This window comes from Apus apus, chromosome 1 (genome assembly GCF_020740795.1).
Source record: "Apus apus isolate bApuApu2 chromosome 1, bApuApu2.pri.cur, whole genome shotgun sequence".
NCBI lineage: Eukaryota > Metazoa > Chordata > Aves > Apodiformes > Apodidae > Apus > Apus apus.
Window position 1 is genome coordinate 131,875,193 of NC_067282.1, and position 17,665 is coordinate 131,892,857.

General features: G+C 40.8%; 1 protein-coding gene across 2 annotated transcripts; it reads left to right on the forward strand.

Annotated features, from left to right (window-relative positions):
* Nucleotides 1–31: 31 nt before the first annotated feature.
* FGFR1OP2 (FGFR1 oncogene partner 2) lies at nucleotides 32–14,752 on the forward strand. Of its 2 annotated transcripts, none has more exons than XM_051628101.1 (6): nucleotides 32–173; nucleotides 4,994–5,130; nucleotides 6,335–6,452; nucleotides 7,328–7,470; nucleotides 11,175–11,288; nucleotides 12,006–14,752. In XM_051628101.1, the coding sequence occupies exons 1-6, from the start codon at nucleotides 170–172 to the stop codon at nucleotides 12,141–12,143; spliced, it is 654 nt and encodes a 217-aa protein (XP_051484061.1). In that variant the 5' UTR covers nucleotides 32–169; the 3' UTR covers nucleotides 12,144–14,752. The 2 variants fall into 2 exon arrangements, with proteins under 2 accessions (XP_051484061.1, XP_051484052.1); XM_051628092.1 differs by lacking the exon at nucleotides 32–173 and adding an exon at nucleotides 1,392–4,205.
* The last annotated feature ends 2,913 nt before the right edge of the window (nucleotides 14,753–17,665 follow it).

Consider the following 17,665-nt stretch of genomic DNA (forward strand, 5'->3'; position numbering starts at 1 on the left):
CGGCGCTCTCGCGAGAGCGGGGCCCGGCGGGCAGGGCGCGCGGCCGCCGCGGGCCGCCCCGGCGGGAACGCCCCCGCCGCCTCCCCCGGGCCCGCCGCCATTCGGCAGCAGCGGGCGGGGCGGGGCGGAGCGGAGCGGAGGGGAGCGGGCCTGCTCCCCGCTGCCGGCCATGAGTGAGTGCAGCCCGGCGGGGCAAGGGCGCGGGGAGGGGCCGCCGCTGGGGCGGTTGGCAGCGCGGGGGGGGCGGGGGGGGGCGGGGGGGGGCCCCTGGGCCGGGGAGCCCCTGGGCCGGGGAGCCGCGGCGGGCGCGGGGAGGCAGGTCGGGAGGAGGAGGAGGAGGGGGAGGAGGAGGAGGAGGCGAAGAAGCCCCTCGTCGTCCCGCAGCTCCGCGGGGGGGCAGCCCCGCCGCTCGGCGCTGCCCGCGGCGCCTCCCCCGGCCCTCAGGTGCTCGTGTCGCGACAGTCCCGACTGCCCGGCCTCGGCGAGCCGCTCCGGTGGCGGCGGGGAAGGCCGAGAAGGAGGCGAGGCGCTTTGAAAGCCGTCTGCTGCTGCCCCCCCCCCGCTCCCCTGCCCTGGCTGGCCCCCGGGAAGCCGCCGGTCCGGCCCGGTGTGTAACTGGACTGCGGCGGTGGCTCGGTGCTCGGGCCGGGCCTGTTAGATGTGGGAGGGTCATTGTGTGGTTCTGTGCTGTGCTGTGCTGCTGGCAGCGCTGCTGGCGGGGCCCGTGGGGCTCTCCTGTTACACGGAGAGTCTCTCCGAAAGCCTGAAAGTCTTCGGAACTGCAGCGTGGTAAAAGTGGTGACCAGAGAGAGGCAAAATCCGAAGCATCGGTTACAGGAAAAGGTGGTTTTCAGCAAGGATGTACAAGAAAAAGAGACCGCAAACTAGAGGAAAGCTATATTTGTGCAAAAGTCTTCCTTCTTTAGTATTTATGTTGTGTTTTTTTTTCTAAGGAGAGCCGAAATTGATAACGAAAGCCATTAGTAAATAGCAGGAAGTGCCAGGAAATGAGTATGTAGTAGCAGTGTTGCTGTGTTGCTTGAGTTGTTGCTACCTGTCGGTTAGGTTGCAGACTAACAAATGTGTTTGCAGCTGTAGGATAGAGTTCAGGAACCATCAAGTTAAGCTGCTACAGTCCTCATGCTTAAAAAAGAACTGGTCTCAATCAATTATATTTGATTGGTTGGGGTTTTTTCCCCTAAATGTCCAAGACAATGCACAGGTTTAGATCTATTTTAGGGTAATACAGAAGTTTTGGTTTCTGTAGACAACCTGGTGAGCAACTATAGAGAACTTTAATTTCCAAGGATTAGGGCCAATGTCTTGCCCAAAGTAATTCTAGTCAAGATTTTGAGCCACTATCAATTACCAAGATACAAATAATGGTTGAGGTGCATGTCTTGCCTGAAAGCAAGAGGTAGCTTCTGGCCTGCTGAAGCTGCTACGCAGTGGTGGTGGTGGACAGTCCCTGCTGAATTTGTGTGGCTGCATTTCACACAGGGCAGCCTTCTATGTAGTTAAAAGTAAACTAAATGCATTTCTATTCCATGTGTCTTCCCCAGCTCATCCGTGGTGAAAAAGAATGCCAGTGGCTTTGCTACAAACGGGTTTATTTTTATCTCGTGTAATTGTGTTGGGTCAAAATGAGAAAGCACATGAGAGAATGAATACATACTGCATTTAAAAATTTATACTGATGCAAACAAATTGTCAGAGGTGTTAACTGCATTATGGTCTGAGTGCCAAATTGCTTCCAAGCTCATGGAGAGGCCTGAGAGGTTTTGTTTATACTGGCTAGAGAATTCATGCCCCATTAATTGAGTTAAAGACTGCTTTTCAAATTCTCCTTAAATATGGATCTGATTAAATAATTTGTTGCAACAGTTCAGCCAGCTGGTTTGGAAGCTCATCTTTTGTTGGTGATATTTCTGTAGTCCAGTAAAAGCATGAGACCAGAATCAGAAAGAGAAATGAGGAGTAAGAAAAGCAGGTGCTTAAAAACAATGCAGTCTGATCCCTATCTACATAATATTAAAAAGAGCTCAAACTGCTAAACCAGAGTGGATAAATTAACTACCTGTGATAACACACCAGTCTGCTGAAGAACTTAGATTGATACCTCAAATACATATATGCATTGAAATTAAAACTCTGGTTGATAAACAGGAAGGAATTAACGTTACAAACGTGCACAGGAAACTCATACATGTTAAAATGCTGATGCTTTCGCTGTCACGTGAATCACAGAAAACGTGGGTTAAAACAGTTGTGCTCTGTGCATACCTGAAGCTCACTTACAGAAGCTCCTTTGTCAGTAAGCAAGTCTCGACCTTTCTGTGATGGTAGGGTCCCAAGGAAGACCCTTCTACATAGTTAAAGTGAACTAAATGCATTTAGGTTACACGTGCTCCTCAGAGCCGAAGGAGCAGCTAATGAAATTGCCAAATGAAAATCCTTTTGAGAGGTTAGACCTTGCAAGACATTCTTGGGGCACAAGAGCTCTTCAGAGAGAACATTCCAAACTCTGCTGCTGTCTTGCTTAGTTTTCCCTCAGCTTAATGCATGAGGGGAATGGTGGAATTTCTGGTGTTTGAAGTATCTTTCTACTGCTTACATGGGACAGTGGGAAAACGTCAGTAGAGAAAAATGTGAAGATTTCTTAAAGTTTGGCTTAAAAATCCTAGGCTATGATTTGTCAAGATGCCTAAGAAGTCAGAAAATGAAATTGGAGAAAATTTTTTTTCTGTAGCTCAGGAAAGACCCACTGGCCTTTTATGCTTACAAAAATCTCTCCTTTAGGCAAACAGCCTGGCTAAGAAATGGATTTAGTTGACCCTTTCAGTACCTTAGAAAGTTTCCTGAAGCAAATATCAAGGCACATAACAAGGAGGCACATAACTCTAATAAGCCTCTATCATTGCTGTCTGATTGCTGAAGAACTGTTCAAGGCATTTAAGTACATTTCCTTTTCAGTAGAAAAAGTGCAAGGCTTCTTGAAAGAAAATTAAAACTTAGGCTGAAAACCTCCATCTTGAAACCTAGTATATAAAAAATTAGTATAAAAAATGTAATGGAAAGGCCAGTTGTACAAGCATTTTGCAAGTTGAGCAATTCTAGAAATAGGTAATTTCTGCTGACAAACTAGTGCAAGGAGAAGGCTGGTATTTTAACTGTGCAGTTAGGTTTTTTTCTTAGCTAAGTTGTAGTCTTTCCTGTTAAAAATTTTACATTCTTTCTATGCAGTGATGTTTGTGTTCATTTATAGACACAAAGAAAACACAAGGCTTTAGCTCTCTGAATTTTCCCCAAGTGATTTTCTCTTTTGGTTTGAGCCATTCCTTCTCTGCTATTTAATTCATCAAAATATTCAAGCCCAATGTAGTTCTTTGCTATTCTCTTTTGTGCTGGATTTGTACTTTGCACATTATCTTGAAGTATATCTGACTGGTAGGAGAGCACATAAAAACAAACAACAAAAAAAATTAGTATTGAAAAAATGAAATAGTTAATGTAATATTGTATTTTTTTTTCCTCTGTTACTTATGGAAGGAGGGACATGAACTTTTCAGTTTCTGTATGTTTAATAGTCCTCCTTTTGCTCTTAATATATTGGTAATCTCCTGAAAACACAAAATTACTTCAGCAAGGCACTGTCTCCCATAACATCCTCATTAGGAAGCTCAGGAAGTGTGGGCTAGACAAGTGGACAGTGAGGTGGATTGAGAGCTGGTCGAGTGGCAGAGCTCAGAGAGTTGTGATCCATGGAGCAGGATTGGGTTGGAGGCCTGTAACCAGCAGTATCCCCCCAGGGGTCAGTACTCAGTGTGATCTTGTTCAACACGTTCATCGATGACCTGGACAAGGGGACAGAGTGTATCCTCAGCAAGTTTGCTGGTGATAACAAACTGGGAGGGGTGGCTGACACTCCAGAGGGCTGTGCTGCCATCCAGTGTGACCTGGACAGGTTGGAGAGTTGGGCAGAGAGGAACCTCATGAGGTTCAGCAAGAGCAAGTGTAGGGTCCTGCACCTGGGGTGGAAGAACCCCATGTATCAGTACAGGTTGGGGGCTGACCTGCTGGAGAGCAGCCCTGAGGAGAAGGACCTCAGTGCTCTGGTGGACAACAGCCTGACCATGAGCCAACAATGTGCCCTTGTGACAAGAAGGCTAATGGCATCTTGGGATACATTAAGGAGAGTGTGGCCAGTAAGTCGAGGGAGGTCATCCCCCCCCCTGTTCTGCCCTGGTGAGGCTGTATCTGGAATACTGCATCCAATTCTGGGCTTCCCAGTTCAAGAGAGACAGGAAACTGCTGGAGAGAGTCCAGCGGAGTGCAGCAAAGATGATTGGGGAATTGGAGCATCTCTCTTACAAGGAGAGGTTGAGAGAGCTGGGCCTCTGTAGTCTGGAGAGGAGAAGACTGAGAGGAGATCTTATTCCTGTCAATAAATATCTGAAGGGTAGGTGTAAGGAGGATGGAGCCAGACTCTTTTCAGTAGTGCCCAGCTATTAGGAAAATGGGCAAAGGGCACAAAATGGAACACAGAAGTTCCATCTGAACATGCGGAAGAACTTTACAGTGAGGGTGACAGAGCACTGGAACAGGCTGCCCAGGGAGGTTGTGGAGTCCCCTTCCTTGGAGATATTCAAGAACTGCCTGGCTGCAGTCCTGAGTAACGTGCTCCAAGGCATCTTGCTTTAGCAAGGGAGTTGGGCTAGATGATCTCTAGAGGTTCCTTCCAACTCTGATGATCCTGTGATTTCCTTGCTCTGATATATGGTCTCAACAGCAATTAAAAAAGAAAAAGGAAAAGCAGACTTTAGGGTATTCTTAAGGTATGTAGGTTTTTTTATGCTATTGAAAGACAACAGTCTAGATGTTTCTTAGAAAAGGGTTGTATTCATCTGCTTCAGACTAAAAATATACATATAGGTAGCTGTTCTCTGAATAGAAAACAGGTGGTTTGTGAAAATAATACATCTCTAATCTTTAGAAATGAGTTGCACAATTGAAAAAGCCTTAGCAGATGCAAAAGCACTGGTGGAACGGCTGAGGGAACATGACAATGCAGCAGAAGCTCTCATTGAACAGACTACAGCTCTTAACAAGCGGGTTGAAGCAATGAAACAGGTTTGTTTTTCCAACTTTGTTTACTCCATTAAAAGAACAACTTGGAAGCACGTAATTTAAAGTAATTTTTGTGTGCTTATATGCAACATATAATCAGTATGATATTTGGTTAATCCTTTAATACCATACTAAGTATTTTCATTATAGGTGTGACTGTGATCTAAAAATAGCTGTTTATTTATTTAGTTTGATCCTGTGAAGAAGTTTTCTATGTAACTCTGGCTTAAATATTGAAAACTAGAATTTGTTGGAAATACTTGGGTAGAAATGGGTTGGTATCTTACAAACTATTATATGGTGTCTTGTGTTTTGCTCTTCTGTGAAATCCTACATTTGTAAATGTCAATGTGCACATTTAATCATATAGATTTAATATAATCATATTTATATGCATATAAACATCTCATTAATGCATACTTAATCATGTGTCATGCTTGCCTCTGTTCAGAATAGTTTATCCTTTCACAGTCTCCTTTTGTTTACCAGCAAGCCTGTTAGGCTTATTTAGGATCATCTCCATCCTGACTTTAAGCTATTCAAAGCATGTTGTTAGTTTGAGCATGACTTTTACCAGAGAACTTTTGGAAAACCGTAAAGGTGTCTACTACTTTCCACATGGGAATTCATCTTGTCATTTTAATATAACACTTTGTCAATGGGCCTGTAAAATTATAAAACCCTGTATGTGTTTCAGCCCTGTGAAACTAGTCACGCAGAGGCTTGATAACTTCAGATCATGAGTATTACATTTACCCAGTTGTTGAGAGTTGGGATCCATTCATTCAGGTCCATGTGACTTGTATCCATACAATCTTGTGGTTAGGTATTGGGAAGCAACAGTAAATATCCAGAAGTTAATACCTGCTGGCTTTTCTTTACCATATATATATATATGTTTTAAATCACTTGATGGTGAATTTGACACCTGTAATAATAGAAGGTTTAATAATGCCCACTACACACGTGTGAAATACGAAACTTGTTTAAAAACAAAGGTGATACTTCTGTGTCTCTAAAAGGCAGTATGTTAGCAACACCTTCAGAAGCGTTTTGTTTGACATCATTATTTCAAAACAAGCATTACCTTCCTGCTTACAGGCTTTGACAATAGAACTGGTCTTTGTGACTTGCTGAGTAATGCCAGCTTTCAGTTGCTCTAATATGTTGTTGATGTTTTTTGTTGTTTTGTTTTTCTAATACCTAGTATCAAGAAGAAATTCAAGAGCTCAATGAAGTAGCAAGACATCGTCCTCGGTCTACATTAGTGATGGGTATTCAACAAGAAAACAGACAGATTAGGGAATTACAGCAGGAAAATAAAGGTAAAACATGAGTATTCCATGCTTTACAAGTTCCAGCCTGCACACCTGGAATTAGTGAGCCTTCTGCCATTGATCTATTCGCAAAAAATCATTGCAGAAGAAATCTTTTCCTCTAATCTGAATTTGTCAGCTTAACTGATCATAACATAATCTAATAGAGTCCTAGTGTCCAACCAGTAGGACTATGGTTAACAAAAGGAGAGTTGTGGAAAACTGTTTTTTCAGTCCCTATCTAATTTTCAGCACAAATGAAGAGAGAAATTTAACTTACAATATAGGTATATATTTGGAAATGTTTTTTCCCCACTGCTAAAAATAACTAGTTTAGGAGCAGTCAGGACAAGTTGTAGTGTAAGTGCAGTAGTATAATTCCTTCTGGAATTCAGTACACTAGGCATATATACTATTCCTTCCTGGAATACCTTAGGGATTCTAACAGTTACATTCAGCAAAGGCAGTGATCTTGATTCATATGAATCTTGTCTTACCTGAGGAGTTATTTGTCCTTTGATTTAGTATAGTTTGAATACAGGATTTTTTAACTTTTATCAAACTGCAGATCTGTACATTTCTTTCCAGGATTTGTACAGGGTTGCCTATAGTGGCTAGAATAAAGCTCCTCAGCTGCACTCAAGATGGCTTATATCAGCTAAAGGGACTGCATATGAAGTTATGTTTCTGACTCAACAAGAATTTTACCAGGACAGCCACCACTGAAGACATTTGCAGAGCCTATGTAGAGTTCATGGTGCAATGGGTGGGGACACTCAATTAAGACCTTTTTATTTATTATTTTCTCTAAGCTGAAGTACTTTTGTATTTTGTTTTACTATTTCTCTGTTAAACTGTAACTGAATTTAAAATTATGTTGGTAGAACTACGCACATCTCTTGAAGAGCATCAATCTGCTTTGGAACTCATAATGAGCAAGTACAGAGAACAGATGTTCAGGTTGCTTATGGCGAGCAAAAAGGATGATCCAAGTATAATAATGAAGTTAAAAGAGCAACATTCCAAGGTAATAACTTCATTTCCCCCCCTTTTTTTCCTTTTTAATAAACACTTAGTTTGTAGTGGCCCAGTTCAAAGCTTACTTAGGCTCAGTTTTTATACCATTGCACCAAGTTGTCCTCATTTTTATAATCCAGTCTCTGAAACACGAACAGGAAACTTGATCAGTCTAGTAAGACAACCTTACTAGCTTCTGATTTATTTAAGCTTTTACCAAGTAGCATTTCATTACTGTATCTGCTTAATTTACTTTTGTTTTGCCTAGGTCTTTAAGGCAACTGCAGTATTATACTTCCAGATGCCCATAGATCTCAGTAACATTCAAACATTTAGACTGCTTTTAATTTACCCTTGTGACTCCAACAAATAATTAGTAAACCTATGCTTACTGAGGACAGTGGGAGGGGTAAGGTTTTGAAATACAATATTCAAATATATCTTTCCCCTAAATACTGAAAATTTTAAGTTATATATAAAAACTCTTGGATATTGAATAACTGAACACACACTTCTCTTCTCTTTCCTGCTTCAACCCGTGGTTCTTGTTTTGGTACTGATCAGGATTGCTAAGTAGAATCCAGGGCAGCCTGAGATGCTTGAAGGACAGTGAAAGCTGCTGGTATTAGGTGTGCTTCATCTTGTGGCTTTTGAAAACAAGAAAAGCAGAGTGCCATCAAGCAACAGTTCTGTAAACTATCATGAGGGAGGTATATATGAGTATTCAGCAACTTTGCATGCAGTTAATATGTTTTTATAGCATTAATATATAGTTTTGGCTTTTTAAAACTTGTTTTCAAGAAAATTCATTATTCTAGGTCACTAGCAGATCTAGAGAGGAGCTTTCTAACAAAGCATTATATTACATTTTAAATGAAATGTAACCATGTCAGAGCAGTGTAAATGAGTAGACAAACATTAGTTCTAAGTGTTTCATAATCTTTGCCTCAACAAACTAAATCTGCACAGCAGAGTTAGGGTCTGCATACTGGGAAAACAAAGTTAAAGAATTTGGTGCCTTCTGATCTCCTTACAAAATCACATGTATATAATTATGCCATTGAAATCAATAGGACTGCTTACATTGGTGTGAAAGACTTCAGTGGATTAGAGCAGTATCTTTAACATAAACTCCTGGAAAAGGATAGGTATATGTGCTTTTCAGAAGAAGTTAGCTTAGCATATTGTATAACGTATCTTAAAGCCTCAAGAGTGCCAAAGCAAGAGGGTAACATTTCACAGTCCATTTCAGGACTAGTAGAATTTCATTTAGGAACACTTTCGTAGATTAAAAGCTTGGGGAAAAAAAAAGCCCCTGAAAACACCATTGAACAATATTATTTAAACTGGAAATTTAGGCTAGGTTAAAAATGATTCCACAAGAATGCCTGGTGAAGGGGATTTATCACCCTTAACCTAACATTTAGGATTTGTGGAATTTCATTATTTATTCTTCTGATCAGCCTTCACACTCAGTAAGATGGCACACTCCTGCAGCAGTCTTTAAATACTTCTCTCCTATTAACTAAAAAATCCATCATACCTAAGGAATTAATTTTGCTATTACCAGTAATTGCTGTTCTCTCAAGTGGCAGCTATTAACTTTAACACCTATTGACAAGAGATTACAAAATCCTTGATTCCTGCAGATCAAGAAGTACCTCCTTCAAATAGAAAAACAGTTTATTGTACCACTGTTGAATGCAAGAGAAAAGTGTGTGTTGGTAGTAATGACCCTGATTTAAGTGTGCTGTTTCAATTTGCTCAACTGAAACAAGGCCTAAGAACATGTGGGGTTTTTTTTCTCTTCAGAGAAAGAAACGATGCATGCAAGTAAAAAGGTGAGAGATACAACAAGTCTTCATAGATATTTGAAGCTACCTTTGTAAAGAAACACTTTCATTACATTGTTTGATGTTGCAGTATCTTAAATTCTAGGCATCTGCCTCTCAGAGTAGAACCTTACAGTTTTGTGTTAGCATCTGATTCGTGACTGTGGAAAAGGTCCTAAATCATGTTGGTCCAAGAGGCCACAAAGGCAAGCAAAATAGGAAGTAGGGAGGACAGCAGTATATCTAAAAACCACTAACTCCTTCCTGATACTTCTCAAGGGTACATCCTTGCCAACTCATTCTGTTACCCCTGATCACAGCTTCTTTTCAAGCTAAATTTAGTTTTTCATTGAAAAAAAAATACTTCATGTAATCACCTTCACTGGAAACCAAGAAGAAAATTGAAAGATTTACAGCAAGTTCCTTCCCTCCCCCACTCCATGTTGTGAGCAGGCATTTAAAGAGTAAACAGCTAAATTACAGCTTTGGCAATTGGAATGGCAGAAAGGAAAGGATGGAAAGGGTTGATGTTTATTTTAGTAAAGTGTATTTGTTTTCATCAGGTAAAGCTTACGATTCCAAGCAGGGCAGTTCTTTGTGGTAGTGTAGTAATTTCTGGTACTTTAAAGGCAAGCTGATAGTCTGGCTAGATGTGTGGTCCTCTGGTCAAACTCATAATTTAAAGATGGGATTTAACTTGAATCTTACTCGTTATTAATTTCAGTCCTGCTGTTCTGCTTTTCCTGCTACTCTTTAGCAACTGTTGTGAAGTTTGTCCAAAGGTGAGGTCAGATATGGAGAGGTTGGCACAGTACTAGAGTTGAAATAAGAGACAAGTTGAAGAGAAGACAATGAAAAATAAAAGCTTCTGGAAATACCATTAAAATAATTAGCTTAACTGAGCAGCAACACATGCCAAAAGCATAGGCTGAAAAGTAGTAGTGACCCTTGAAGGCATTTCCTGCTGGTACATTGACCAGCAAGAAAATAAACAATCATCTGAACCAACAAAGTCCAAGTAAGAGATCATTTCTCTGCCAACAGTAAAGATTATCTAAAATTTACCTTCCTTGCAGAGGCTGTTATGCCTATGTAAATGGCTGCCACTCCTGGCAGTGGAACAGAACATGAACAAGCTACTGCTCTGTTTTTCTTCCTTCTTCAATCTGTCATTGAGATGTGGTAGTTATTTACTTCTAATAGGAAAGTACCCTGAGAGCATTAATGAACAGACACAAAGAGATCAGTCAGGACACAAAAGTTTCTCTTACAATTTAGCAAGGAGCAGGGCCTCTGCAGACCAGATCCCAAAGCAGCTGGAATTGGAAGTTTGTTCCAGCAGAAGTATCTAAAGAAGAGCTAAGGACAGATCTGAGTTTCCTAATACAGGACATAGTAAGGATGACCACTTCACCTGGTCTTTTTAAGAAATAAATGCCTACCCATGGAGTGGTATTGCCTGCACCAGACTTGGGATCAGGTTTCAAGAATGTCACACACCCTGCTGTTCTTAGATGGGTTTAAGTCTCTCTGCACACCTGAAATTATGGACATTGGCTCTTGCAACACAGCCATGTGCTTGCTCTGATAAGACCTCCCTAACTGGTAGCCATTTGGAAGATGTCACAGCTACAGAAGACACAGTAATTTAAGCTTTTTTAAAAATATAAAATTATAATAAAAGGGATGGCAAACCAGATTTCAATAAACAAGACCACAGCAGCTGTTCAGTTATAGAGAGCTGATTTGTTTTCACAAAGTTAGGTCTGTGTTCACGTTTTTCTTAAATGTCAGAGTAGTTAAAACACACATTTAATGCTTTGCTTATTTTTAATAATGCAGAAAATATGTTACTAAAGCTGTAATTGTTTTTATGTCTTAGGAGCTGCAAGTGCATGTGGACCAAATTACAGAAATGGCAGCAGTAATGAGAAAAGCCATTGAGATTGATGAAAAGCATGGCTGTAAAGAGCAGGAGCGTATCATTCAGCTAGAGGTAAGTATGAAATCAAAGCAGCAGTAGCACAAATAGCAAGGGAGTAAATGTGAACACTGTTTTTTTTTCTGTTGAGTTAACATACCATTCACTTACACTGCTATTGTGTTACACTCACCTTGTTGGTTGGGCTGTTCTCCCTACTCCAGCTTCCTCTCAAGTCCTGCATAGGTAGAAACTCCACCACCAGAAATCAGTGATTTATATTCTGACGTAATCGTTCTCCTTTTTTAAGTCTGAGTGTAGCAAAGTGCTAGGAAATAATACAAATTCATCCTAATAAGACACTGGGATGCAAATAATATCCACTCCTTTGGCTTTTAATTTTTTTTTTTTAAATAATTTTGTGATTTTGGGGGCATTCTCAGTTGATTATTGGAGGATAAACACTATTGCTTTTTTATTAAGTGCTAGTAAAGCAGTTTATTATGGGTCACAGTGTGTTGAGAGAACAGGAGATTTTTTTTTAAATGCAACATTTGAACTTAATTCCTTTTCTTACCTTTGTGTTTTGAGCTTTTTTTTAATGCCTAATGCCCACGTGAGAGAAAAAATGTCAGAAACCTTATGTTCTTAGTTTTAAAAGGTAACAGCACTACCTGACTGCAAAGCAGTATTTTAATCCTTACACATTTGGAGTAGCAGGGAGATGAATAATGCCGTTATCTTGACTTCTTTCTGGAGTTCTATTAAATGCCTTTTCTTCTCTGGTTATAGCAAGAAAACAAAGGTTTGAGAGAAATTCTTCAAATAACTAGAGAATCATTCCTGAACCTCAAGAAAGAAGATGTGTCAGAGAGCACGTCTCTGTCAGGATTAGTAACAAGCAGTGATTTAAGCCTGAGAAAAAGCTGAAGACTCTGGAAGTCAACAAGTTTCAGTTGCACACTTTACAAAGTATCAGGGGTCACTTGTCAAGCACTTGTTACTGAATAGGGCACCAGTGAGCTAATGCATCTTAAACTCCAGTTTAGTGGCTTTTTTACTGGATAAAAGAAATTAAAATTGCTATTCTACAAAAACCTTAGTAACAGATAAATTGCCATAGATCTAACTTCAGTAGGAAATGGATTAATGCACTTAACTGAATTGGGAATTACTTTTATATGAAGTCATTCAACAGATAAAAGACAAAATTTCACATAATTTATGGAAATTATTGCTCATACAAAATTTCAGTGCACCTGTTACATAACAAAGGTAAGATATAATGTTTGATCTCTGGCTAAAAAGAAGTAACTCACCAGTATGCTTTGTGCATGATCCACATGACATTTTTTCATTTTAATAAGTTTTTAATACATTCTCTTTTTGGAACAAGCCTTTTTAATGGCAGGGGTATACAGGCAGCATAAAACTTTTAAGATTTCAATTATTTGGCTACAGGGTGTCCCGTTCAAATATAAGGCCAGTTGCTTAAACATAAATGTTGAACAACTGCAAAAGCATTGCTCTTTTTTTTTTTTAATGGAATGAGATTCTTTAATATATGTCTACTTAATTGTATTTTCAAAACAGGAAAAGAGCTGCTCCCACTCTATTGTTTTCTGAAATACAGGTGGCATGGTGTCATTCTGCCTTAGCTTTTGTATGAGAGAAAACCAGGTAAGAAGGTACATGATAGGTAAGAAGCCACATCAGTCCTGTTGATACCTTCTTGTGTTTGCCTGCCCAGGCTTCCTGACTGGAAACAGCAGTTTGATAGCTCCCAAACAGCAGCACCAGAAAGGTAGTTGGGGGAAGGAAGGAAGAAGTTCTTTGGCAAAGTTGGCAGCCTGCAGACCTGCAATCAATACTCTTTTAAGTACTTAATAGTCATCAAGAGGGTTTTTAAGTCAGTTTCAGGTATGTCTTGTGTTTGCACTAGGCCATGTTTTGATACGCTATACTGACCAATAGACCACTTGCTTTTAACTCTGAAATACTTGTAGAAGTAAAAAATAATTGGCTTTTCTAAATCAAAGTGCAGCATATATCCTATGCAGGTATGATAGAAGTGCTACACAAGACAGGCTTGGAGTAGAGAGGTGCCAAAATATTTCATATTTGGCTTTTTTTTGTCAGACTATCACTTCATGGTCATGGCAGCAAGAACATTCCTAGTGTTGATGTGCCCCATCACTTTTTGTCCAGCATGCCAAGGTGTTCTTTACTTGGAATGCATATTCAAAGCCGCAGAATGAAAGCTTTCAGCCACAGAAAACCAGAGATCTACAAATGCCATCCACTGTTGAATATTTGGCTGTTCATTAACTTGCCTAACAAAATGAGTTGCACTCATACTCTGAAATCAACTGTCATTTAATCAGTTTGATTTTCAGTTGCAGCAAGGCAAAAAAGAATGAAGCATCAAGCACTTCTAAGCATGTCAGTTTAAATACAGCTTCCTTTGACTTGATGCAGCTTCCCTGTACCTTCCCCTCAAGACAGATGCCCCTCAGCTCTAAGGGTAAATTTTCATTGCACAGTGAATTTATTTATAGGGAGCTAAATATTTTTGTTCTTTTGCTGCCCCACTTCCTGTAGTGCTTTTAAGAGAAACAAGTGGTGGGAAAGGAGCATTTAGCAAAGACAATAAATGCTAGTATTCAATTAACTAATACACATGCTAGGAAGTGCAGTTGAAAGGACAGATAAATTAAGCTCCAAGTTGTCACAGCATTTTTTATAACTGGAGAAACTGCTACTTCTCTTTCAAAAGCATCTTAGCTTGTTTCTAGGCTTAAAAATATATTGAGGACATTAATGTGCATGGGAAAAAAACCAAAACTTTAACTGTTTCCAAACTTGCTAAACATCTGAGGGGAATATTTTTGGGAATGTTTTAGCTCAGGTACAAAATCCCCTTGTCTGCTGTTATTACCTGTAAAACTTTGCCAGTGCTTCTATGATTTAGATTTTGCATTTCTACTGTAGCTTACAAGCTGGTGACTTAGCAGAAACAACATCTTTTCTCAATGGAGTGTGTTTTGTTGTTGCAAACTTTTGAGAAACATTTGCTTCAGTTGATTAAGTTATTCTTTTTAGAAGTGTCTGTTCAGTCATTGACTGGTATCAGAGGCATTTATATCCATTTAATGCTGAATTCAGTTTCACGGCTGACTTTCTGCTTTGCCTTTCAAATACAGTTTCCAGAGTTGTATAGCAGAGGAGGGTTGTTAGTCTCTGGCAGTTCTTTAAGGTTGCTCTATGATGAAATAATGCTTGATTAGTGTTTATTTTTGTAAATTAAAAAAAATGTGACTTAATTTATCTACTCCTAGTCTTCACGTTTGATACGTCTCCCCTGTCATTCCCCTGACCTGATCACTTCAGGATTTTAAAGAACCTTCACAGTGTGTGGAGTGACTATTTTTCATTGCATACCTGCTATTTTTGTAATGCAGATGGCTTGAAAAGAGTTTATGGCTAGAATTGTGTACTGTACAGTAAACTTATTTTATCAATAAAGTTGACTGAAAATATTGATGTCTTCATGATTAAAGCAGTGTACTTACATGTTAGTAACATGCAAGAAGAAAGACAATTGTGCCTTTTGCTCAGCTTATTTTTATACTTTAAGGCAGGCAGGCCAATTCTTCTGTTAAGTCTTCATTTTCTCCTGGAAAACTGACAATCACTTCTGCACAGGCAGTTGTTCATCTTTCAAACAAACCACTGGAATTATTTACTAATAGAGAGGAGCAGTAATGCTAAGCAAAAAGCAGTTGACTGGGCTTTGATTTTTGGATCAAAACATATTTTGGCTCCAATAGGATGTGACAGTTCTGGGTTTTTTCTTCAAGATTATAACAGTCACTGTGACTTGATTCAAGCTCTGAATTCCTTTGTGATATGTAAATGACAATGGCAGTGGATTACATTAATAAGCCAACAGTGTCATGTTTTCTCTACTTCCCCATGATTCTCAGAAGAAAAGCTTTGTTTCAGCATGATAAGTTCTGTCTTTATAGACAGGTAATAAATGTCAAGCTAACTCATAAGTGCATGTAGCATCTATTCAACTGAGGTAAAACTGAAGGGCAGCTTGAGGCTGAATTGGTCTGTTCTGTACAACTAAAAGCTTTAAATGGCTTTGGCTTTTTAACAAGCACATTGGATTAGGAGGTTATGTTAACTACAAAGCTAGTGGCCCTGTTTTCATGCAGAATTCCATTCACTAGGATCCTTTTGTTGATACCCAAAGTAAGATTTACATTGGCTTAAGAAGTTACCGGTTTCATTTGATAATCATTAGGCTTTAAAAGCAGTTTTGCTGACTCAAAAATTCTAAATCTATTGGAGTGTAAATCACATGCTTGTTCTTTGAGCAAATACTGGTATCTGAGATGACAGGTGGTTAAATTGGCTAAAAGAGAACACTGTTGCTGGCCACCGTATGACAGGTTATGTCCAGTAAGAGTGGGAGAACAAAAGAAATTCTGTTAGAAATGAAGGAACCATTGTGGAGGAGTTAGCTTTAGTATTAGACAAATTCTTTAGCAGCCTTTTCCACATCATGCTGTTGATAATGCTTCAGTTCTGGAATCCGCATCAAGCTAAATGCTGCCACTAGAGACCAAAGGACAAAGCAACAAGATGTGGTGGGAACACTGCTCTGCTGTAGGTGTCCAAAAGCTGCCAGCTGTCTGCAGGAGTGTCACAGAAGGCATTGTCTCAGAGAAATTCCATTTAACTTGTTGTGCAAACAAGAACCATCTCATAATTGTCCTAGAAAAAAATCTCTACACTCTCTGTCACCTCTCCCCAACCCAGCACTCAGGAACATGTGCCTGCTGTTACTGTTAGAAGAACAGGAAAGCAGATTCTGTATACTGGCAGCAGAGGACCTCTTGCTGGACTTGCCCTTCCAGAACACCAAGGTGCTGGGAGAACCACACAGCACAGAGCTCATGCACATACCTGGTAGAGGTGTAGGTCACATTCAGTCTCACCTTTTGCCCATCCCACTCTTTCTTTCATTTGCAATGCAGTTGAATTTCACACTGATGTCCCAGCATGGACCCATTTAAGGGAAATGGTTTAGCTTCCACATCTTAAAGTGTGCTGCAAAATAAACCAGATGCTATTTCAATGACTATGACATAATGTACCAATGTTCCTGCAACCACCTCCCTTCCCAACTGTGTTCTGATAGAGCAGTATACCTGTTGGGAGCCAGCATAGCCGCACCTTTGTATAGAGAAAGTAATTATTTCCCAAGTTCAGGAAAAAACCCTCCTCTTACATCTAGAAGAAAACCTTAAACTGCTCAATACAGCAGCCAAGCATGAGTGGTGTTTCCCAGAACTCAGTGCTGAGGCTGCTCTTATTTGACATCTTTATCGATGACTTGGATGAGGGGATCAAGTGCACCCTCAGTAAGTTTGCAGAGGACACTAAGATGGCTGGGAATGTCAATCTGCTTGAGGGTAGGAAGGCTCTGCAGAGGGATCTGGACAGGCTTGATCCACAGGCCAAAGCCAATTGCATGAGTTTCAACAAGGCCAAATGTTGGGTCCTGCACTTTGGCCACCACAACCCCCAGCAACACCACAGGCTTGGGGAGGAATGCCTGGAGAGCTGCCCAGCAGAGAGGGACCTGGGGGTGCTGACTGACAGCCAGCTGAACATGAGCCAGCAGCATGCCCAGGTGGCCAAGAGGGCCAACACCATCCTGGCCTGCATCAGGAATAGTGTGACCAGCAGGAGCAGGGAGGTGATCCTGCCCCTCTACTCGGCCTTGGTGAAGCTGCACCTCGAGCACTGTGTGCAGATTTGGGCACCACAGCATAGGAAGGACACAGAGGTGCTGGAGAGGGTGCAGAGAAGGGCAACGAGGCTGGTGAGGGGTCTGAAGAAAAGGTCTTCTGAGGAGAGGCTGAGGGAGCTGGGGCTGTTCAGCCTGGAGAGGAGGAGGCTGAGGGGAGACCTCATTGCTTTCTACAACTACCTGAGAGGAGGTTGTAGTGAGGCAGGTGTTGGCCTCTTCTCCCCAGTGACTAGTGACAGGACAAGAGGAAATGGGGTCAAGTTGCACCAGGGGAGGTTCAGATTGGATATTAGGAAAAATTTCTTCAGAGTAAGAGTGGTGAGGCATTGGAACAGGCTGCCCAGGGAGGTGATGGAGACACCATCCCTGGAGGTGTTAAAAAAAAAAAAACAGATAGACATGGTGCTTCAGGAGATGACTGAGTGGTCACGGGTGCAGGGCTGATGATCAAACTTGATGATCTTGAAGGTCTTTCCCAACCCTCAATGATTCTATGATATTTCCTGTCTTGGAAAAAAAGTACACACTGGCAACAGTCCTCAGACACCAGCTAGAGGACAGTGGCACAAGGGAAACAAGCAGAACTCCTAACAGCGGTCCCTTTCAGTTGCCCTTACATGAAGTT

Coding starts and splice junctions, on each gene's coding strand:
- FGFR1OP2 (XM_051628092.1), top strand. CDS start 4,145: ATGTGCCCTTGTGACAAGAAGGCTAATGGCATCTTGGGATACATTAAG. Junction 4,206..4,993: donor CATTAAGGAGAGTGTGGCCA/GTAAGTCGAGGG, acceptor TCTAATCTTTAG/AAATGAGTTGCACAATTGAA. Junction 6,453..7,327: donor ATTACAGCAGGAAAATAAAG/GTAAAACATGAG, acceptor TTATGTTGGTAG/AACTACGCACATCTCTTGAA.